The following is a 24,333-nucleotide window of genomic DNA, read 5'->3' as shown; positions in this document are numbered from 1 at the left end:
AGAGAGAAACATCGATGTGAGAGAGAAACATCAATTGGCTGCCTCCTACATGCCCCCTACTGGAGATCGAGCCCACAACCCAGGCATGTGTCCTGATCAGGAATGGAACCGGGACCTCTCACTCCATGAAACGATGCTCAATCCGCTGAGCTACACTGGCCAGGCAAAGATGAAGTGTTTAAGGACATTAAGTTTATGTAGGTTCATATAAACATTGCTTGCATGTAATAGTTCATTTTGGGAGTTATATTAGCTCTTTTGTTTTATAAATGAATGAATCCTGTTAGTGTCTTACAGCAGTATCAACATTTGCCTCTTGTGTTTTATTTCACAAAAGGCAATTTACCAAAAAGTATGTTTTGAGTGGCTCAGTTTTAAAAAAAATTTCACAGATGGCAATTCTACCTTTTGACCACAGATTGTGACTATCAATCTGATTTATTTATTTATTTATTCATTTTTTATCCTCACCCGAGGACATTTTTCCATTTTTTTGTTCAGATAGAGTGGGAGGGAGGGAGAGGAAGGGAGAGAGAGAGAGAGAAACATCGATGTGAAGGGACACATCGAGTGGTTGCCACCCGCACAACCAACCAGGGCCGGGGACAAACTGCAACCTAGGTACGCGCCCTTAGCGGGAACCGAACCCGGGTCTCTTGGGACCGCAGGCCGATGCTCTAACCGCTAAACCAAACTGGCCAGGGCTCAATCTGATTTATTATTTAAAATCTAAAGTGCTGAAATATGAAATTTAAGAGATGCAGTAGGTATCAACCCTATATCCTGATGAATTAAAGTACCTTGTGAAAAATAAGACTTTTTTTCCTCAATAAATAAAACAAATTGCTCTTGGAAATGAGTTGAAGACTAGTGCCAGGATCTGTATTACTTTTGGGGTTTCACCCAGAAGTTCTTGAGCCATCCCCTCGCCTATGGCTCACAAAGTGTTGCTTGAGAAATTGATTCAGACTGCTTTCATATTCTCATATGAGATGACCTTTAAGAACCAGCACAAGAAATAGCCTGCCTGTTTACTGAAGGGCTTCTTCTCCTTGGCCCACTCTATTCTTCCTACCTGGTTATTGCTTCTCAAACCTTCCATTTGAATGCCTATTACTCTTCATTTGCACAACTGTGCTCCCATTCAGGGCCTTGGCTCTAATACTTACCCCTGCCTAAAAATAATTTCCCATGATATCACCTTATTTCTTTATCCTTTTTAGTGCTCAGTCAGATATTTTCTTTTTAATGAAGCTTAGTTTTTAATACTGTTGCTACTACTTGCCCTTTCCCCAAAGCTAAGAACTATTTTACTCCCCTTGGACAGATGAGCTAATTGAGCCTTAGGCTGAGTTTACTAGTTCAATTTAAATTGGTTATAATTTTCAACATTGTAATGCTTCAATAAATATCCTTGTACACATATCTTCTGGCTTTTCTCCAGGGCAATTATCTATATGTAGACATGCTGGATTCAAGAGTATAAGTATTTTTTGGCTTTGTGTTTTAATAGTGCTGGCCGCCATGCCGGGGGGTGGGGGCGGGGTGGGGGGGGTGAAATACCATATGGAAATTTGTATCTGAGTCATTGGGTTTGACGTGAGAGTTGGGCCAAGCAGTCCCCCTCAAAATCTATCAGCTCTTCTTCTTGGCAAAAGCTATCTTACTGGGTCCCTTGGAAGGGGAGTGGCTCTTCAGCTTGTGAGACTTGCTTATCATTTCAGCAGGGGCTGTTTACTTGGACATATCTGAACCCCTTCTTGGACCTCGTGCTGAGGGCATGTGTCATGACAACGACCCTTCAGTGTGACTGGAGCATTAGCCAAGCACTGCCTCATTCCAGTGGTCGCTTCAGATTTCCTTGACACGTTTGTACTGCTCTGCTGTTGCCAACCTGCTGTTCCCTGACACGCACCCAGGCGGGGCTTTAAAATAGGCGTGAATGGAACTAATGGGGACTCTTTATTAGTGTCCTTTGAAATTTTTCTTTTAGGAAATTAAATAAACCCTTGAGCTTGATGGATCCTAAATACTTACATAAAGTGGGAAGTCACTTCCATGCCTTCATCAATTCAGTGAATTATTATTAACCTGAATGATAATGGAATCTTTTCTTTTCTACAGTGGGTGGCATCTACACTGTGATTCAGACAAAGGCTAGAACAACAGCAGATGAGTGGGGAGACAATTATTTTATGATTGGTCCATATTTTGAGCAAAATATGAAGACCCAGGTGGAAGAGTGTGAACCTGCAAATGACGCTGTTAGAAAAGCAATGGACTCAATGAATAAGCATGGCTGCCAGGTAAAGGGTTCTGGCTGTCACCTCACTTAACGGGCCTTAGTAAACTGTTCTGGGGACGCAGGTACCATTTACATGAACTCACAAGAGAAAACTATTTGTCTACTTAGGGAAAAGGAGCATGTTTGTGAGAAAGATGATGAACTTGATTTTAAATTGGTGCAATTTTGAGGCACCTTGCTAAGACCATGGGCAAATATCTAGTAGTACAATAGGTTTAGAGCTCAGCAGAAGTTCTCGGGTAAAGATACTTTGGGGGAAGTCATTTGTGTCTAAAATGTAGTTGATATCATTGACGTTGATAATATTATTCAGTGGAAGTTTATAGATTAAAAGCAAAAGTTTTGAGCCGAACCTTGGGGATGTCAACATGCTAGAACATCTACAGTAAAAGAAGTCAGAGATTGCAAAAGAAGAAGCACATCTAGTGATGTAGAACCAAGGCTGTCCAAAGCCTAATCCTAAGAACCTATGAAAAGGTTACCTTATGTGGCAAAAAGGACTTTGTAGATGTGAGTATGATGAGGATCTTGAGATGGGAAATTGCCCTGGATTATCTGGGTGGGCCCGATGTGATCACAAGGGTCCTTATCAAAGGGAGGCGGTAGAAGCAGAATTGGAGAAATGTGCAGCGGAAGCAGAGGCTGGCATGATGCGCTTTGAAGACCGAGGAAGGGGTCTCGAGCTGAGGAATGCAGGTGGCCTCTAGAAGCTGGAAAAAGCCAGAAAAGAGATTCTCTTCTACAAACTAGAAAGGGAATGAAACTCCCCTAACATGTTGATTTTAACCCATAAAACTGATTTTACACTACACCTTCTAAGATCATTTATCATTTTAAGCTGCTAGTTTTCTGATAATTTGTTGCCATAACAACAGGAATAATGAGATCAAGATGAAGTTCAAGAATGAGGGAGGGACTAAGTCAACGAAGAATTGAACCGGGGTCATTTTGGTTTAGCAATATTAAGGTCATTCCCGAAACCTGGTTAAATACAGCTTCAAAGGAAGTGAAGTTCAATCGGATTTCGGTGGGTTGTGGAATGAATGAATGGTGAGAAAAGAAGATAAAAGCGGTGGCTATGAGATTTTTCTGTGAAGAGGGAAGATAAATTAAGTGGTTTCAGAGTGGCATGATTTTGAGAATTGGTGTTTTATTAAATGTAAGTGAGATCTGAGCATATTTACATGCCGAAAAGAAATATCTAGCAGACAGGGAGGAGTTGAAAGTTCAGAAGAAAAGGATGAGTGAAGAAAGGAAGGTCACTGAGATGGGAGAGGGCACAGGATCAAAGCTCTAGTGAGAGGATCTCTTCTCCCCGCTCACTTCAGCAGGGCACAAAGGATGGACACAAATAACGAAAATGATGAAGACTTGAGGATGGTCTCACTCAATGTTTTTGATGATCTTACTGGGAGTAGGAGTTAAAGGTCACCTTACAAAAGTTAGTAGGCAACTGTTACACCAAGATAATTCTGGAAAATGTTCAAGGAATAGATCAAAGAATTCCTGGACATCTTTGAGGTCCAGTCATGACTTTTTAGTGTCACAAATGTGCATGACCACAACTTTCTTCAGCGGCCTGAATGAGTGCAGGAAGTGAATAGATGAAAACTCAGTGTGGTTTCATTCCAGCAGGCGTGCGATGGGGCAAATTGGCTGAAGTTCTAGAGCTAACTGCACTTGACTGAATGAAGGGTTAAAGTGATGGACAGGCAATTTGAAGAATGTAATAGGATTGGGCTTTGAGTTGCTAGGCTACTGAGATAATGCATGTTAGGCGATATATTTAATTAAGATTTCTGGCAGCAACCATATTGGGAAACGCTTCGAGTAACATTTTTTTTATAGGAGGAATAAGAGAAGTCATACACATTTAACAACAGAAAAGAAATTTTTTTCTAGCAGGGAATATTTTACGTTCTGTTGCATAAAGGAAAATAAGTGACACAGTAGACATTGCATCCAGTTGCAGCCCTGGCCAGGTACTCTGTTGGTTGGAGAGTCATTCCCATATGCCAAGGTTGTGGGTTTGATCTCCAATCAGGGACATACAGAAAGAAAACAATGAGTGCATGGATAAGTGGAACAACAAATCATTGCTTCTCTCTCTCGCTCTTAAAATCAAGAAATAAAAAAAGAAATGATATCTAATTGCAAGTTGTTAAAGATACAGAGCAGTTCATCTCTTGACTCCATCATAAAAAGTCGATTATAATATTAAATCCTAAAACCATGAGCTCAAGGTCACAGAAGCAACGATATGATCAGATACTTTGTTTTTAAATGACCAAATTTAATGAAAAGCAAACACTTGGAGATTAATAAGGAGTGGGGAAAGTCCCACAGGCTGTATAAGGCCCGCAAAACCAATACTAGCTAACATCACACACCTCTCCAAATTAGCCTGACCAAATATAGCAGGCTAATTTTTTTTTTTTTTTATCCTCACCCGAGGACATATTTTTTGCATTTATCTTCAGATAGAGCAGGAAGGAGAGAGGAAGAGAGAAAGAGAGAAACATCAATGTGAGAGAGACACACGGAGTGGTTGCCACCCACACGACCCCAATGGAGGCCGGGGACAAAATGCAATCAAGGTATGTGCCCTTAGCAGGAACCAAACCCGGGACTCTCTGGTCCGTGGGCCAATGCTCTAACCGCTGAGCCAAACTGGCCAGGTTAGCAGGCTAATTTTTAAGTCGATAATTTTGTATGGCCCTCAAATGAGGTTATAAATATCCAAATGGCTTTTGGCAGAAAAAAAGGTTCCCCACTCCTGGTAGATGAGTACCAGCCCATTCCATCTGCAAGCTCAAATATCAAATGCTTTGTGGTATCACTACTGTTTTCTGGATACCATAAGTAGAGTTCTAAATAAACTTACAACTTCTGAGCACAAATACATTTTCTCCTTTCCATTACCTGGCATTATGCATGGCTCTGTGTTTTTATATGGCAGGTGCGTTTTGGAAGATGGCTGATAGAGGGGAGTCCTTACGTGGTGCTCTTTGACATAGGGTATTCGGCTTGGAATTTGGACAGGTGGAAGGGCGACCTCTGGGAAGCATGCAGCGTCGGCATCCCTTACCATGACCGAGAAGCCAACGACATGTTGATATTTGGATCTTTGACAGCCTGGTTCTTAAAAGAGGTACAGTTTACTGCATAGTGATTCATCAGAGAAGCAGCACAATTGTGTTCTGTGCCCAGCATTGCCCATCAGTGATCCCATGACCTTTAGATTAAGTACATTTTGAGATGATGCCATTATTGATTGTTCTAATACAAGTTCAGCATTCCTCAAACTAAATATCAGCCTTTGGAATGGGATAATAATAATGCTTATCAATATATAGAATGACGTGTATAAAATCCAATTATGTTACCTGCTATATAGATGATACTCAATAGATATGCAAGAAAAATAGTGTACATAATGCACTATATATATGAATTCTAGAATCAAAGGAATAGAAAATAGCTTGGATATTTGGTTTTATTTATGTGTGAGTACTTGTGACTGCAGTGACTTTTAGATATTTTCATTATTACCTAAGAGCTGAAGTGATCCCAGCAGGTGCTGAGAAGTCCATAGCAGTGAAATAACCTGTAGATTAAAAAAAAAAAAAAAGGATATTAGAAACTAGTCCTTTTTAAATGAGCCAAGCCTGTACTCTCTTATATCCTCAAAGCTTGGCAGTAAAATTTCTTTGAATTCTTTGCATTACCTCAAAATAATGACGCTTAACCTAAAAATCAGATGGTGAAAGGCACCCCTAGCAGAGTAGGGGTGTGGTCTAAGGCTAAATCACAGAACTGTATGTTGGGACTGTGTTCCGTCTGACCAGTCTTTCCTACTGAAGAAATCATATCCCAGTAGCCATAAAGGGCTGCTCGGGAGTAAAAGAGAGGATGGAGAAGCAGTCCTATTGCTTTGTGTTGGTGACACAACAGGAGAAGGTGAGGCTGCTGCAGATCTGGTTTCATGACCAATACGAACTCTTGTTTCAGCATCTGTTAGTGTCACCAACTCTTTCTCTGCAAACTGCTTCCCTGAGCCACTGCCCCCAGGGCTGCAAGCAGCCTTCAAGTGTGTGTTTGCACGCTGTCTTTCTTCTGTTAAAAGGAAGAGAGGGAAGAGAGGCAAGAAAGTATGAGCCCCAACTTCCTCTCAAGTAAAGCAGTTCCAGAAATACAGATGGTCTTTGGTTCAAAGAGTAAACTAAGACACTGCAAAAACCCCAAGGCTTTCTGGGCAGGTCCTGTTTCTGCTACACCATTAATCTGTGCAACTGTTAATATCCGTGAGGAACCTTGTGAAGAGCAGGTACTTTAAAATACAAAGGTTTTAGCCTCCGTTAGTGATTCTCAAAGTGTATTTTCCTGGACCATCAGGAGCAGCATCACTTGCAAACTTGTAAGAAATGCAAATTCTTACTCTCTCTGTCCTCAGCCCAGAATCATTAATCATTGAATTAAATTACCTGGGAATGAGACCCAGATGCCAGCGTTTAACAAGCCTGGCAGGTGACCTGATGTTCGCTAAGTGTGAGAGCCGCTGGGCTTTATGAACATGCCACTGAATCCTATAAAACCCTTGCTAAATCTGCATGCTTCATTTGTGCTAAACGTGCAGGCATGAGAGCTTTCCTATGCTGTGGTCCATGAGCAAGATCAAGCTCCACCAACAGCCTCTCTGAATGCCTCTCTTCCGCTGTAGGTGACAGACCACGCGGAAGGCAGACATGTCATCGCCCAGTTCCACGAGTGGCAGGCCGGAACCGGACTGATCCTTTCTCGAGCGCGGAAACTTCCCATCGCTACCATTTTCACCACTCACGCCACACTGCTCGGGAGGTATCTCTGCGCGGCAAGCATCGATTTCTACAACCAGCTTGATAAAGTAAATGGTCCCACCGCCTTCCCCCTCGCCGCCTTTTTTTCTGATCCCTGAAGCTGAAGGATAAGAAGTATTGATCTTGACATTTCATCTGTCAGCCAGATGGCAGAAATGCCCTTTTAACTAATCAATATGCGTGACAAAGCTGCCCTTGGGTGACAGAGAGCTCGTAGGGTTTAACTTTGTTCAGAGTGCTCCCCAGTGTAGCAGTGAGAGGTGCCTGTGTGTCGACTATGGAGCAGTAGACCCGAGATCCACGGGGGCGTGGAGAAAGTAAGACTCTGTGGACACGAGGCTGGGCTCCTGTCTACCCTGAAGCTTGGGAGATGCCGTGAGGATCCTGGATCCACACACAGCTCTGGTAGCGGGTACAGAACTGAGATTCTAGACAGACAGCTTGCACCATGAGCCTTACTTACTTCCTCTATCTTCCAAGTGAACAAATGGTCAGATTTCTCCTGTAACTGCAATGCGTAGGTGGAATTTTGTTGGGGCCAAATAAGACAGAAGTCATTAGAAACAAGGATGTGGGTCTTTGTTGACCAAACAATTATGTCTGCTGATTTGAGAAGACTGGCCGATCTGTGAACCAGTCATTCGGTTTTGCTTTTTTCTTTTATGTTCCATGAGTTAAACCAGATTAAAGTATGTTTTTTATATATGTCAGTAATATCAACACAGCCTGTGCATACAAAGTCAGGAGTTTTGCAGATTTGGTATCTATATTGTCAATCAAATCAATTTACCATTTTAAAGTTCTGTTTCACTATCAGGAAAACTAGGAAGTTGGAAAGTTGATTTCTAAAGAGTTCCCAGATTAAAAAACTGATAGGATTCTATGAAACAAATTGTGTGTGTGTGTGTGTGTGTGTGTAATGCATAAATAATACTTAGGTGATGGTTGTGAAAAGTTATGCTATCTCAAAGACACTTTGACACTGAATGCAGGGAAGTTTTTTTTCTGACAAACTTTTAACATTTGCAAAAACAATGAACGGACCTAATAAGAGTTGACCTATAAAAAGGTCAGCCTACCCTAAAGGTCAATTGTAAACATAAAATGTACATTTGAACTAAATTCATGAAGGAATTTAGAAAGTCAGGAGATGAGGGAAATCTCTGAATGGCATCTGATACTGGTAGACTAATAAGGGCAAACCAGTGATCTGTGATAAGCTCAACAACCGTGTTTCCTGGACAAGAGCAGACTTTGATTTTTGTGAAAGAGAAAATATTAGAGAGGCATATCAAACATTTCACTGAAGAATACTTAAGAGTATTATATAGTAATTAGTAGAAACAGATAATTATATACATCAGATGTTATTTGTTTTTAAGGAACAAATGCAGGGTAGTAGTTATATATTACCACTTCATCTTCTTGATTAAGGTCAATATTTATATCATACTGTCTTCAAATAAGATTATATATCTCCCCAACTTAAAGCCTCTGGCTGGTTGAAGTATATAAGCGTAGTAAGACCCCAGCCCACTGTTCCAGTAAACTGTCCTGCTCAGCAGAGTGGTAAATAACAAGTTGTCAAGAACTAGATTTTGAGTTAAACTCATAATTATTTCTTACAGAAAAAAATTAAAAAAATCTATAATTATTTTCCATAGTAAACTCTCCCCATGCTCACACTGGGTTTAAAATTTGGGTGATCCACAAAAATACCAAATTATACACATGAAAAAAATTTTTAAGTTCAACATAAGAATTGAGTCATAACGTAGTCATTGATTCAAGACCTAAGACCTGTCTCAGTAAGTTCTGACTCAGGCAAATAAATACGGGGTGGGGTTGACTAAAATTAAATTATTCAACTTCTATAAAAGCAGAAAGATAAAACTATTTACTCAAATAATAATTGCTAACCAAAAACATCTCTATTAATAGTCAATTCACAAAGACCTTGAAGTTGGTTTAAGTTTTTAGTTAAATTTGTTAGCTGAAATGGCATTTCAACCATTTTTAGCCAGCAAATGTATTTCTGAGACTCTCCAAGATGTTTCCAAGTTTATTCTTCTTTTTTTTTTTTTATCCTCACCCGAGGATATTTTTCCATTTTTTGTACAGATAGAGTGGGAGGGAGAGAGAGAGAGAGAAACATCGACCTGAAGGGACACATCAAGTGGCTGCCACCCGCACGACCAACCAGGGCCGGGGACAAACTGCAACCGAGGTACGTGCCCTTAGCAGGAACCGAACCCGGGTCTCTCCGGACCACAGGCCGACGCTCTAACCGCTGAGCCAAACCGTCCAGGGCTCCAAGTTTATTCTTGTTAGTCCAGTAATGGGTCAGTTTTCCCCTGCACTAAAATAGCTAGATAACTAATGGTGGTGGGTGGAGGTAGGAGAGGGTAAAGGGGGAATCAGTGGTGATGGAAGGAGACTTGACTTGGGGTGGTGAACACACAATATACAGATGATGTATTATAGAATTGTACACCTGAAACCTACATAGTTTTATTAACCAATGTTGCCCCAATAAATTCAATGAAATAGTTATATACTTAACGCTTAAAGTATTTTTAGGTTTTGGCCTCTCTTTTCTTGATAGCAACAGAGTTTCCTTGATGGAAATGTGAGGACCATGCTGATTGGGATTAGAAAATGGTGAAGGAAGCCATAGACAATTGTTTGATGGATTTTAACTCTTTCCTCTGATCAAGTTTTGAACTAGTCAACTTCAATTATAGGGTTAACCTCTGCTGTCACTGGACTGTTTTTGAATGGCTACTGTGCACTTTAACTCATTTTTTGTTCTTTTATATACATTATCCAGAATTCAACAAAAAGCTATGAGATACAGAAAAACACAGGGAAGTTCCACTGTCAAAAGAACCAGGTCCAGATATGTCCTAGATGTTGGAATTATCACACAGAAATTTTAACATGCTATTGTGAATACGGGGAAAAGTAGACAGCATGTGTACCCAGATAGAGTTGCTGTGAAGCCACAGCTGTTGGCTAGGCATACCACAGGCCCAAAGACAAGGGGACCCCTGGGACCAGCAAAAGGCAGAAGCACGCACAAGGGCCTGTCTTCACCAAGACCTGCATCTCTGCGTACTTGGTTTACTCACTGAGAAAGCCCATCATCTCATCTCTACATATCTAAATATTAAATGCTCTCCCATAGATGAAATCATATTATTCTCAACAAAAATAAATAATAACAATAGCTACAGTTCATGAGCACTTTCTATGTGCCAGGCACTTTTGTAAACATTACCTCATTTGCTCTTTACAAAAGTGCAATGAGATAGGAAACTTTTCATACTTCTTTCCAGAGTTATTTTTCTTAAACGTAGGCTGTGTCTTCACGATATCTCTAAACAAGGCCTTTTAGTCTTCCGCTGTACACAGGACAAAGTCTAAATTTTTAGCATTCTCTTCAGGGAATTCTGAGGTCTAACCCTACTATATCCCACCAGGGTGTGGCCCTGCTATGTCGCCTACATTCCACACCCAATGCCACAGTTACACCAGACATTTTGCTATTTTTTGCATATGCTGTATGGCTTTATATACTTGTTCTTTAGGGCAGCTAATTTTTCATCCCAAAATAACCTTTCCCCAAATTAAACATTCATGTCCTGGTCCAAATGCCATTTTATCCATGCAATCAACGTGGAGATATGAAGGTGAATGACTCATGGTTCTTGCCCTTGAAAATCCTACATTCTAGAGCTGATTCTGACAATATGAACACTTATATAGTATGAGATACTTATCCCTATCCTGCTCTGATTTTATACCTTACTCAGGCACTTTCTCATTTCTGCCTATTTTTTAATCATTTTCTAACTAATTTATAAGTTCTTTGAAGGTAACAGAAACACATAAATTATTCCACAAATATTGGTTGAATGAGAGATTTGGTTGAATAAACGAGACCAGCCATATAAAGCTTTTAAGAAAAAATTCTGCTGATCCAAGGATACCATCTAGAGCCCTGATTCAAACATTTCCAGAGAGATGTTTGCAATTATTACAGTCAGGAAAGAATAGTCTAATGGGGAACATCTGTAATACTCCCAATGCTAAAAATAAATTTAAAGAAAAGAAAGAAAGAGTATGCTAAGAATTTCCTTGTTCTAATCTTTAGAATCATCTAATAAATCTTTTTTTTAGTATTTTCTTCTATATCATGCATTAATTATTGGGACTGACTTGTTGATTGAGTTAGAGTCTAAATGGCATAGAAGCAGGGGAGAGCACAGGCTTGGAGTCAGACTGACTTGGATCAACAGGGCTCTGCTAAGACGCTTACCAGGAATGTGACCTTGAGCAAGTTCTTTAACATTTAAAAGTTTCAATTCCACCTCTATAAAATTTAGACCAAATAAGTGTCTTGGTGGTTGGTTTATGAGGATTAAATATGATACCCTGCTTAGAAGACTGTCTGATGCATAGTGTTGAAAAGCTTCTAATATGAAAAGCTGATACAGTGCCAGAAACTATATAGTTTTTTTTTTATATGCAGCTACATTTGACATAAGATTCAGTAACTAAGGCAAATGGCGAAAGGCCACAATGTTGCCAACTATTTAATTGTGGGGGTTGGCTTAATGTGTGTGTGTTTTTCTTAAGATTCCTGAAATAATGAATGATTGCACAATCTCACACACCATGTAATTAAAGTAACTGTACACTCTTGAAATTATATAGTGGTATGCTTCTATAGCCACAGAAAAGCATTTGTCTTTTCTCTTCATCAAGTTCCCTTTAAGTGAATTAAGGATGATAATAATTATCTTAATTTTTGGTATCAAGTTTAATGTCAGTTTAATTTCAGTGGTTATGGGCAAAAATATGATAAAGACCTTGGGGAAAGAAATTAGCTCAGTATTTATAAAATGTGGGATAAGTAAAAGTATAATTAAAATGCCAAAAAAATATCAGGGTTTCTATGTGGTTATAACAAAGTGGAAATACGATTTATTTAGAGGGTTAAATAGCAGTTCGGAAAAATAAATGAAGTAAACAACACCTTTTTAAGCATAACCAGCTCTGCACTTAGTAATGAGTTTAATAAAATGTTTCATTACTTTCTGGGCGTAAATGTTACACAGCCTTGTGGGAACACAATATAAGAAATACATGATTTTGTTCGGCTTATGTGGATGAATTAGGGTAAGCAAACGTATATGTGCTTATTTTTGTGTTTTGTTTTGTTTTTCACAGTTTAACATAGACAAGGAGGCAGGGGAAAGGCAGATTTACCATCGGTATTGCCTGGAGCGGGCCGCGGTTCACTGTGCTCATGTGTTCACCACAGTGTCTGAAATAACAGCGATAGAGGCAGAACATATGCTGAAGAGAAAGCCTGGTAACTGCTGCCCCCGAGTTTGTCACTGATCTTTCAGTCCCGAGTGACATGTTGACTATGAGAATTTTGTTTAAAACAAATAAACTCAAAGCATAAAACAGTAAAGAAAAATGTTTTTGCCTCTAAAAATGTAGCTAAGAGCAGCCACTTCATTAGTTATTACAAGGATTAAATGCGTTCCACTGTGAAGCGGTGCCTGCTACACAGTAGGCAATAAAACTAGGATAATCATTATTGCTTTTAATTATACTACGTCACTGTACCCATGTTATTTCGGTCATGTGCTCCTGACTTCCCATTTCCAGTTTATTGTGAACATATATGAATTTTCTATTCCATGATAGTCATAAACTAGGAATGTTAATAGACATCTAACTGTATAAATACAATGGTATTTGTTTTTCTACAATGGTACCCTCTCTCAAAAGAGCATTTTCATAATGATTTTATTTTTGCTTTTCCAGATGTAATTACTCCAAATGGCTTGAATGTTAAGAAATTTTCAGCTGTGCATGAGTTTCAAAATCTACATGCAATGTACAAGGCTAGGATACAAGATTTTGTTCGAGGTCATTTTTATGGGTATGCTTTTATTTATTTAAAAAAAATTAGTGTGTGATTTTAGGGATCTCTAGCATAGAGAAAACAGTCTTGTTATAGTACACGATTATCTTTCCCAGCCCCCTTTGTACTTTAACAGAATGCATGTGTACATTTTGTGGCTGGGGTTTTATTTAATTGGAAACTGTTTTGTTTTGTTTTAGCCATCTGGACTTTGATCTTGAAAAAACTCTGTTCCTTTTCATTGCTGGGAGGTATGAGTTTTCCAACAAAGGAGCTGACATCTTCCTAGAGTCCTTATCCAGGCTAAATTTCCTGCTGAGGGTAAGAACGCACTAAGGTGTCACATAATGCTTTTGTAGGAGGACTTGCTTATGTGGGCAGTGAAGAATTTTCTGGCTTCTTAAATAGTTTTCATGAAACTTAAATAGTTTCCCATGATATATGCTATGTTTTAAGATGACATTATCACATCTGCCCAAACCACCTGAAAAATAAATATGGAGAAATCTAGCAAATGAGAAGAAGATTTTACCTTTCCAAAAACTGATAAGGACCAATAATGGAAGAGGTGGCTTGGTATATGGCACCTATAGGCTTCCTGATCCTGAACTTTGGTATGAAACTTAGCCGTGTGGCACAGGCAGCTCTGCCCATCGCCGTGCCCTCCCCGCTGAGGCAGATCTTCAGAGGAACATGAGCCAGAGCCTGACAGCCACGCCGTTATCCTCCGGAGAACGAAGCAGACACACACACACTCTGTTCCTCGCCCATATCAGCAGCCGCACCTCGTCCCCTCGACAGAGTCCTGAGCGGAAGTAGGAGATGACCCACCACATCGAAACATGAAGAAAGGGCAAGGAGATCCCTACTCCCAACACTGCAGAGTCATTTTTTTGGCTCAGAAAGGCAGGACTTAATATAGTTTCCCAATTAATCAAGAAAAAAATATGTTTTTAAAGAAACCTGTGCTAATAGACTATAAAAATGGTACCATGTCAAGCTACTGATGAAAGTTCTTGGCTTAGCCCTGGCCAGTTTGGCTCAGCGGTTAGAGCGTCGGCCTGCGGTCCGGAGACCCGGGTTCGGTTCCCGCTAAGGGCAGGTACTTCGGTTGCAGTTTGTCCCCGGCCCTGGTCGGTTGTGCGGGTGGCAGCCACTGGATGTGTCCCTTCACGTCGATGTTTCTCTCTCTCTCTCCCTTACTCTCTCTCCCTCCCACTCTATCTGTACAAAAAATGGAAAAATATCCTCGGGTGAGGATAAAAAAAAAAAAAGAAAGTTCTTGGCTTATATTATAATCTTATCACTTAAAATATAGAATAAATAACAGTAAGCTGCTTTCAGGAGATTAGTATTAAATTTTGATCTTATTGCAATTCTGAGACAATCTAAACTTTTCTGAGCTCTGTAATACTTTCCAACTAAGTTTTTATTTCTTGGACATAGATTTATCCTCGCCTAAGGGCAGACATCATAGCATGTGTGCTAAAAGATTTACATGCCAGTTTGGCTCAGCGGTTGAGTGTCAGCCTGCGGACCAGAGAGTCCTGGGTTCGGTTCCCGCTAGGGGCATGTACCAAGGGAAAAAAAAAAAAAGATTTACAGAGAGTCCTGGGTTTGGTTCCCGCTAGGGGCATGTACCAAGAAAAAAAAAAAAAAAGATTTACAGAAGCCATTTTAACAAGAAAGAAATACATTAATAAAAACCCAAGTCGGCAAAATAACACTTAACATTGTGCCCTGGCCGCTTTGGCTCAGGGGTTGGAGCGTCGACCTGCGATACTGAGAGACCCGGGTTCGGCTCCCGCTAAGGGCTCGTACCTCGGTTGCAGTTTGTCCCCGGAGGCCCTGGTTGGTCGTGCGGGTGGCAGCCACTCGATGTGTCCCTTCACATCAATGTTTCTCTCTCTCTTCCTCTCTTTCCCTCCTGCTCTATCTGATCAAAAAATGGAAAAATGTCCTCGGGTGAGGATTAAAAAAAAAAAAAAAGACTTAACATTGTGTCTTTTACATTAGATTAGTTTATTTTTCCTAGAATCTTATATCATTGAAGTCCTAAGGTGTTTAATCACCCCCTCCCGGGGTACTTCATGCAGCTTATTAAGAAACATCAATGGTGCTTATATGAGTAGTTCATTCTCTGTATATTGCGGAGAAGTAGTATGTTCTATAACTATACCACTTTGCTTATTCATCATCTGTTTGTGGATATTTGGGTTTTTCCAGTTTTGAGTTGTTGAAAATAAAACTGTTATTTAGATTATAATGGAAAACAAAAGTTTTCTCTGGGAGGTGCGCAGACGCTCCTTGGGGACTTGCCCCTTGGCGTGTCAGCTCGGCTCTGGTAGAAATGGCCCAGATTCTGAAGCCTCTTAGAAAGAAAGACTATGTTATTTGAATCTTATTTCATCACATTTTCTAGTATATACCTATTCACAAACTTTAGAGATGGACTTGCAACTATATCAAATATGTATTGTTTAGGGACATTATTAGTGAATTTATACACACATTTATTAACTATTAACTTTGTTTTTAGATATGAAGAAAGAGCCACTTACTATTATTCTAGACATCAAAGATAATTATGTCCTTGGAGAAATACAAAGGCATTCTCTCTCCCTATGGTACATTTATTTTTTTTTTTTTTTTTTTTTTTTTTATCCTCACCCGAGGATATTTTTCCATTTTTTGTACAGATAGAGTGGGAGGGAGAGAGAGGAAGGGAGAGAGAGAGAGAGAAACATCGACGTGAAGGGACACATCGAGTGGCTGCCACCCGCACGACCAACCAGGGCCGGGGACAAACTGCAACCGAGGTACATGCCCTTAGCGGGAACCGAACCCGGGTCTCTCTGTACCGCAGGCCGACGCTCTAACCGCTGAGCCAAACCGGCCAGGGCCATTTATTTTTTAATAGCACATTGGCTACTCCTGGAGGGAGTTTCCTATTCTATGGCTTCCACAGACTTTTGAACAGATTGCTAGGCCCTAGAGTGCAGAGGACACAGATTAGATGGCAAAATGCCCCACCCTCAGAAGACAGTCATTCCCAGAATACATGAGCATTCATCATGCATGCTTTAAGTGAGTATGGTATGTCATGGCTGTTTGGTATATCATTTTCTTCTGAGAGATGCTAGACCAATGGTATTTGTGGGAAGAGGAGAAAATCCCATAGATTTGAGAGTCAATAAACACCAGTTTTAATCTCAGTTTTGCCAATAATCTGTTCTAAGAGGTCAGACTCCTGTGTCAAACCTCCATGCCTCTCTTCTGATCTTAGTAAAACATAGAGTGATGTCTATTGTGCACGGTGATTATAGAGATTGGGTTGAATTATGCATTGAAAGCACCTAGTATAGTGCCTGCCACAACAGAATTGCTGAACATATGCTTATTTCTTTCCCTTGGGGCTAAAAAAAGAAAATGCAATATTATGAGAATCAAGACATCGTAAATAATCTTTTGTGCAAATCAATGTGTATAAGCTATGGGGGAAAAATAGAATAAACCAAAACTAAATCCTCATTATGTTTCCAATCTGAAATTCTAAAGACCGAATTTTGACCCTATAGTATTAGCTCACATTTATATTACTTTTTTAACCATGGAGAAGACTGTAATATCAATATCAGTTGCTAGATATGTTAGATCATTGTGGCCATGAAAATACTGTATGTCTGAATTTTCAAATTTTTAATCAACAACTGTCTGTTGAAAGCCCAGTTTAGATGAAAATATCTGAAAAGGCCTCAGGAGGGTGGGTACAATTTCTCTGCGAGTCATAAAAAGTATTCTTTTTATCTAAAGATATTTTTAAAAACTGTTTTTTCAAAGTTTAAGGTCCATCTGTGACACGTTTTATTTTACCTTTGGTCATTGACTCTGTTGTGTTTTCTGATCCCTCATTAGGTGCATAAAAGCGACGTCACGGTGGTGGCGTTTTTCATCATGCCTGCCAAGACAAACAATTTCAACGTGGAGACCCTGAAGGGCCAGGCAGTGCGGAAACAGCTCTGGTAATCTCACGTCTGGGAAATGTTCTCAAGCAATAGACGTAAAGGGTTATTTTTATGTGCCTGGTTTTTAATATATATCCCTGAACTATTTTTTTCCTTAGGATTATTATAGCATAAATACTACTTGGTTCTCGTCTCGCTGGGCTGTAATGTTAGATTATGCAATGGCTACACAACTGTGTTGCTATCAAAACTTTGCAGATATGCTACCATGAAAGGATAAAGCCTCTGTAGAAATTTTTAAAGATGGGTTGAATTTTTAAAAATTTATCTTTCTTGTTGAAAGTATTATAGATGTCCCCCCGAGATGGATTGAAATAAAAAAAAAAAATTACTGTGGTAATATAAAAACCTATGGCAAAAATAAAGAAATTAGTATAATGACCTTTTACATGTCCATAGCACATATTCAACAATTATCAACACATTTGCAATCTTGTTACATCTATACCTACATCTACTCCTCCTCCTAGTCCTCTGTCCTCCCCTGAATATCATCAAGCAAAAAAATAAAACCATTAGCTCTGTGGGCTGGTCAGGGTGTTTTCTGCTGCCTCAGCTCTGGAACTTTTCACTCAAGCTAGATTGGCAAATGCAAAAATAATAGAAGAAGCTATACAAAAGAGACCTGTAATTTCAACAATACACTAACAAAACAACAACATTATCATGACAAATAAATATTTAAAATTGTGGTACTGTTTAAATTATAAATCTCTATTTCCCCCCCATCAGGGACATTGCACATTCTGTGAAGGAAAAGTTTGGAAAGAAACTCTATGACGCCTTATTAAAGTAGGTGCTCTGAACACTTACCATGTCAAATACCTGGGTGTCCCTGTTCAAACTTAACAATGTCAGTGCTATAATGTATTTATTTTGTTCCAAATATAAAGGAATTAATAACCTTTGAAGATGTGACATCATGTCAGTAGATTTTCTTTTATTCTTTATCTGACAAACACTTTTAAACAGTTTGTACGAATGAGAATATATTTACATATGCAGATAGGTTCTAATTCAATGATAGTATGCTAATCTGAAGCTGAGAGACAGTTCATGAGATTTTAAGTAAAAATATATATTGACTTAATATACTAAATATATTGACTTATATATTAAATTAGCATGTATTTATTAACATATTAATATTACTTAATATATATTTACTTAAGTAATATATGAGATATATAAATTTATAGATACAATAACATCTAAACAATAAAATAAAAAATGTATTATAATACTATATGAATTTTGCTACAATATGAAGAGAAAACTATGTTTTCTCCTGACCCATAGAGGCAGGAGAGCATCATTTCTCTTTACCAGTAAATGTATCAACTTACAGATGGACAAGTTATGGCCACTTTAGAACATAGTACTCAGTAATAGGCAAAACATAATGAGAGCATCCCCATGATGGTCAATATGAATGATTCTTCAAAAGTGAATTTCAATGTTTCTATTCTATCTTTAATCAAACTTCACAGTTTAGTGTGTGAGCTTCATCAGTAATCTATATTTACTTTTATTTTTAAATTGCTTAGAAGAGTGCCTGACACATAAGAAGTACTGAATCGATGCTCGCTGTTTTTATTTTTATTATTATCATTGTTTTCCCCACAGAGGAGACATTCCTGATATGAGCAATATTTTGGATCGAGATGATCTAACAATTATGAAAAGAGCCATCTTTTCTACTCAGGTAATAAAGAAAAAAGTGCCTTCCACTTCCCATAATTGCTAAAATCGATGTAGATCAATATTTTAATTAATTGGAATGGGCTAATTTGTGAAATTTTTAAATTCAATTGCCAAAAAGTCATTCTTATGTATTCACCTGAATGACAACTTTATATTCTCTTTTATGAGTGGTTTTCAGGGCTTTTCTTGCATCCTATTAAAAATTTCTTTGATAGTTACTTGGCAGAGAAGATATCAGAACCCCAAAGTGGTTTTCCCAGGGCGAGGCTCACCCATTGCATTCTGGGTGTGTTGAGTCTTGTGATTTCCCCAAATGTGAAAAGCTCACTGCATAATTTGTGGTAGTGGCAGACTGTGTTTGTGCTCTCCCCGGCACACAAAAAAAATTTATTTGGGCCTGGCCAGTGTGTCTCAGTGGTTGAGCATCAACCCATGTACCAAGAAGTCACCAGTTCGACTCCCGGTCAGGGCACGTGCTCAGGGTGTGGGCTCGATGTTTTTATCTCTCTCTCCGTTGCCCTTCCTCAGTCTCTAAAAATTAATAAAGAAAAAATGTTTAAATTTATTTAGAACCATTATATCCAATTGAAAAGCTGTGTATATTGCAATGACAACAAAATCCTAAATTTTTCTAAAAGCTTGGAATTTTGAGTTACCATAGAGAAAAGGTGAATGTTCCTCAGTCAAGTGGAATTGTAGCAAAGAAGAAAAGGTAAGTGTTGTGTTAGGCATGCACCCAAACCTTGTCATAGTAGAGAGGGATCAGGCACCAGAAGACAGCCCCGCTAGAAGGATCCAAAAGAGTAGCTCTTCTTGAGTCAGGATTTCAGGACACTCGTATTCTGAATGAGAGCTGGGAGAAGACAAGATGTCTTGGCCTTTCATTAAGTGGCTGCAGGTGGAAAACAAAAGCATCATGTGTTCACAGTGTCTGAAGGCAGCGCTTCAACTCATCCTCCTCCTCTGAAACACACAAAATTTAACCGTCCTCAGTGTCATCTCAAAAGACTGGAGGCAGAAAGTTTGGATGAAGTGTTGTCAATGATCTATTGTTGAAATTAGTCACACATCAATTCTTTCTGCAATTAACATTTTCTTCTATTACTTTAGCGACAATCTTTGCCTCCAGTGACCACTCACAACATGATGGATGACTCCACTGACCCCATCCTCAGCACCATTAGGCGGATTGGACTTTTCAATAGCCGCACAGACAGAGTCAAGGTAGAGGAATTGTTTCTGTAGGTCACTTCAAAATGATATAGAACATATTTACTGAGGATTTATTAGAAGCCTCTCTTGTTTTAACAACTATCAAAAATACATTAAATACTTCTAAAGAAAATTAATTTTGTTTCCTATCTTGAGTAATTAAAGTATAATGACTATTTTGGTATCATTCTTGAGAACTGAAGAATACTTATGGCTTTGAGTCATAAGTCTAGCATTTATTTTCACTGTCTAATCTGTCAGTAAGCATAAGGGGATTATCTAATTTTTAAAGATTTAAATATTTTCTAAGAATGAATTGAATTAACAGATCTCTGAGATTACATGAATTGTTTCTGTTTCTGATAAAGTTCATCTTTAAGGGAAAATATGAAAAGTTTTCAGTTTTAGAGAATGTGGTGAATAATGTTTTTATGTAATTTTCTATAGACCAATTTACACTTTTTTTTATGTTAACTTTTTTTTATTTTTATTTTTTATCCTCACCCGAGGATATTTTACAGATAGAGTGGGAGGGAGAGAGAGGAAGGAGAGGGAGAGAGAAACATCGACGTGAAGGGACACATCGAGTGGCTGCCACCCGCATGACCAACCAGGGCCGGGGACAAACTGCAACCGAAGTACGTGCCCTTAGCGTGCCCTTAGCGGGAACCGAACCCAGGTCTCTCCGGACCGCAGGCCGACGCTCTAACCGCTGAGCCAAACTGGCCAGGGCCCAATTTACACTTTTGACTTGAGTTTCTACAATGATCAAACACAGTACTAGTTGTATGAATAAGACCTGGTTTCTGTCACTGTGGTGCCTAACATGATGTTTACTGAGGGCCTGTTAGGGTCTAGGTATTTGCTAGGTGTGGCTGGCAATGGTGAACCTGTTAACAAATAACTGCTTAACCTTACCCAATTTCATTCACCAGTATTCAACATCAAGATGTCACAAGCTTTGCCAGTCTTTTCAAAGGTCCCCCTTTCCCTTCTTTCCTTCATCTTTACCAGATAACCTAATTGAGAATTCAAGGAATGTAAACTCCTTCAGTGCCTCTCGATAGTGGCCTCAAATATAGATTTTTGACCTATTCTTCCTTCCTTTCCTTCATGTCCTAGGGTTTTTAAGGGATCTCATTCCTCCCACATTCTAGGGAAACAGCGTGTTTACCCTCTCTTACAGTGCAGGCATGAAAGAACTCTTTTCCTTGATGTCTACCAATATTCTTTGAATTTCTCCACATTAAAAAACAAACAACTTTGCCTTAACCCTGTCTCCTTTTATGTTCTTAAATTTTTTTTATCTTTCCTGCTCTGCAAAATTTCTTGAGAAAGCAATCTATTCTTAAATTCATTCTTTATCTTGTGTTCAGTCCTTGATATAGGCATGGGTGGAGGTAGTGGAAGGAGACAAATTTAGGACTCATTACCACAGTACAGATGAGAGATGCTGAGGACCCCTTACAAAAGCCACGTCAAATGTACTGGAGAGGAGGAAACAATGGAGAGATGGTTGCACATAGAAAAGGTCATACTTAGCGACCAATGGACATTAGGAGTGAGAAAGAAAGAAGGCAAGAATAATAACCTCCTGGCTTCAGTATCTAACCAATCCTTTTCTAAAAACTAAGGAAATGCATTAATAGAAGTTGATTTGAGGGTCATGTCATGAATTGAGTTCTGTTTTGATAGAATGAGTTTGAGTTATGTGTGAGATATTCAAGTTGAAATCTTTAATAGTTAATTAGAAAACACAGCCCTGGCCGGTTTGGCTCAGCGGTTAGAGCATTGGCCTGCGGTCCGGAGAGACCCGGGTTCGGTTCCCGCTAAGGGCAAGTACCTTGGTTGCAGTTTGTCCCCAGCCCTGGTTGGGTCGTGTGGGTGGCAACCACTCGATGTGTCGCTCTCACGTCGATGTTTCTCTCTCTCTCTCTCTCCCTCTCACTCTATCTGAACAAAATATCGAAAAATGTCCTCGGGTGAGGATAAAAAAAAAAGAAAACACGGGGCTGAGGTTTTCAAGGATAGTCGTGAAGGGAGCCATCAGTGCATGGGCAATAGTGGACACCAGGGAATGACCACCTTGCCATGCTGGAAGACCAGGTTGAATGAGTGGAGATTTAAGAGTGGGATTATAAAATGAAAAACCAGGAAAAGGAAGAAAGAGCAAAGAATTATAAGAGGAAACTATTGCAGAAATAAAGCAGAAAAATTTTCTTGATAGTAAGAGGAGCTCCGAATACAATAATAAGTGATACAAGCTATTTATAACATGTTCCATGCTGTGTTAGCTTTTTTCTTTCTAGCATATTCTATACATACACAGAGTGATGGGTGGTTTGCATTTTCTTATTTATGTTTCTGCATTTCCAAAATTTTCAACACCTTGCACACCTCTCATAATAAATAGTCGGGTTAAAAAATTTTCCCTGGAAATGCAGGAATGTTTCTGCCAAGGATGCACCTTCCTTGAAGGTTTTCAGCAGGACTGGATCATCACAGAGTGTATTAACAGTAGCTTGGCCTCCTTCTCATATAATTTACCATAGACCGGTCCTTCTCATTTCATTTATTTATATACATATATTCTGTCTCTCAGAAAGGAAATAAATAATGGGGACAAGACAGCCTCTCATTTTCCTGTAGACTTCTGTTTTTCTCAGAACCTCCTATGTCACACCATGTCTGTGGATCTTCTCTGACTGTCTGTGCCCGGCACATGTTGTGTGCAGGAAGTACAGACGGCAGTGGCGTGTAGGAGGGCGGGAAAAGGAGAGGTGAAGCTGGCTTCCCCTGCTCATGGGAGTACTGTGACTGTAGGGAAGTTTTGAACAAAGTATGCTTTGCTGACCTATGTTTTCCAAAAAAAAGTGTGATAACAGTGAGGCAATTTCCCAGAAATGAACAAGAACTTCTTTCCATGAACACGTTAAACACGTTTATGCCCCCCGTATCATTGCTAATGTTATTCACTTTTTCTGAAATACCCTTATCTCAATCATTCTAACTATTCCTTTGAGGTCCAAACTAAAAGTCATCTCTTCCTTGTACTTTTCTTTAATATGTACTCATCTACTCCAGACAGAACAGTTGTTCCCTTATCTGCATTGCCAAGACACTTCATATCTACTGCAAGTAATGGAATTTTTTATATATATCTGTTGTTATTAATCCTCACCCTAAGATGTTTCTTCCACTGATTTTTAGAGAGAGTGAAAGGGAGGGAGGGAAGAGAAGAGGAGAGAGAGAGAGAGAGAGAGAGAGAGAGAGAGAGAGACACATCAATCAGTTGCCTCCCACATGCACTTCTGGGACCAGTGATGGAACCTGCAACCCAGGAACGTGCCCTTGACTGGGTGGGAAACAAACCTGAGACCCCATCCCCCACCGCCCCACCCTCGCTAGTGCGTGGACAACGCTCTAACCACTGAACAATTTCTCCAGAGAGACTGTGTGTTCTTTGAGGCAGTGATCATGTCTCATATATATATATATATATGTATATTTTTTCATCCTCTGAGAAGCAGACACTAACACAGGATTAGATATGAAAACGCTTGTGGAAATGCCATGAAGGGTGAGAAGTAAAGGCATGAGCAGGCAGGGAGGGTGGTGCAGTGAAGAACGCAGGAAGGAAGGATGCGGTAGGAAAAGGCACAGACTGCAGCCGGTTCTAACACAGTCTCAGCCTCTTTCTTTCTTTCTTTCTTTCTTTCTTTCTTTCTTTCTTTCTTTCTTTCTTTCTTTCTTTTTCTTCTTCTTCTTCTTCTTCTTCTTCTTCTTCTTCTTCTCTCTCTCTTTCTCTCTCTCTTTTCTTTTTTGCTTTCTACAGGAAGGGAAGCCCAATGTAATAAACAAAAAGCTGAAATTCATAATGATGAACAAATACATAAAACACTTAACACAAATACAGTATTACTTTACAATTCTTCCTTTCTTAGTACAAAAGATGCCTCTGTGTGTGTGTGTATGTGTGTGTGTTGTGGTTTGCTGATGACTTATTTTAAATATATTAGTGTGACTACACACATTTTTCTGTGTTTAACAGCCTTTTTTTTATGTTTTACCTTCATGTGTACCTTCCATCTACCAAAACAGTTTCAGGTTGGCAGGCAGATGGCTGCCTTATTCCGTGAGCAGTTGGATGCGACAGTTAAGGGGGGTTCATATGCATAACAACTGGGATTCCCCAATCAAACGTTGCCCATTGAAAGAATCACCCATTGGGTAGACATGGGTTGGCACTAGCACCCATCTCTGCCTGTCTACAGGCCAAGAGCAGCT

General features: G+C 39.4%; 1 protein-coding gene and 1 non-coding gene across 2 annotated transcripts in view; both read left to right on the top strand.

Moving 5' to 3' along the window:
* The window catches only part of GYS2 (glycogen synthase 2), a 42,265-nt gene that overhangs the window by 5,672 nt on the left and 12,260 nt on the right, over positions 1 to 24,333 (top strand). The window contains exons 2-11 of the mRNA XM_036251303.1: positions 2,125 to 2,306; positions 5,265 to 5,456; positions 7,026 to 7,208; positions 12,397 to 12,541; positions 13,006 to 13,123; positions 13,306 to 13,426; positions 17,021 to 17,127; positions 17,863 to 17,922; positions 18,757 to 18,835; positions 19,945 to 20,058. Coding sequence (XP_036107196.1) covers positions 2,125 to 2,306; positions 5,265 to 5,456; positions 7,026 to 7,208; positions 12,397 to 12,541; positions 13,006 to 13,123; positions 13,306 to 13,426; positions 17,021 to 17,127; positions 17,863 to 17,922; positions 18,757 to 18,835; positions 19,945 to 20,058 — 1,301 coding nt within the window. The remainder of the gene's footprint in view (positions 1 to 2,124; positions 2,307 to 5,264; positions 5,457 to 7,025; positions 7,209 to 12,396; positions 12,542 to 13,005; positions 13,124 to 13,305; positions 13,427 to 17,020; positions 17,128 to 17,862; positions 17,923 to 18,756; positions 18,836 to 19,944; positions 20,059 to 24,333) is intronic.
* Positions 19,046 to 19,205, top strand: LOC118624914. The gene has a single exon (XR_004958566.1). It is a non-coding gene; the product is annotated as a U1 spliceosomal RNA (small nuclear RNA).

This window comes from Molossus molossus, unplaced genomic scaffold (assembly GCF_014108415.1).
Source record: "Molossus molossus isolate mMolMol1 unplaced genomic scaffold, mMolMol1.p scaffold_m16_p_10, whole genome shotgun sequence".
NCBI lineage: Eukaryota > Metazoa > Chordata > Mammalia > Chiroptera > Molossidae > Molossus > Molossus molossus.
This window is presented reverse-complemented; position numbering and strand designations above follow the sequence as displayed.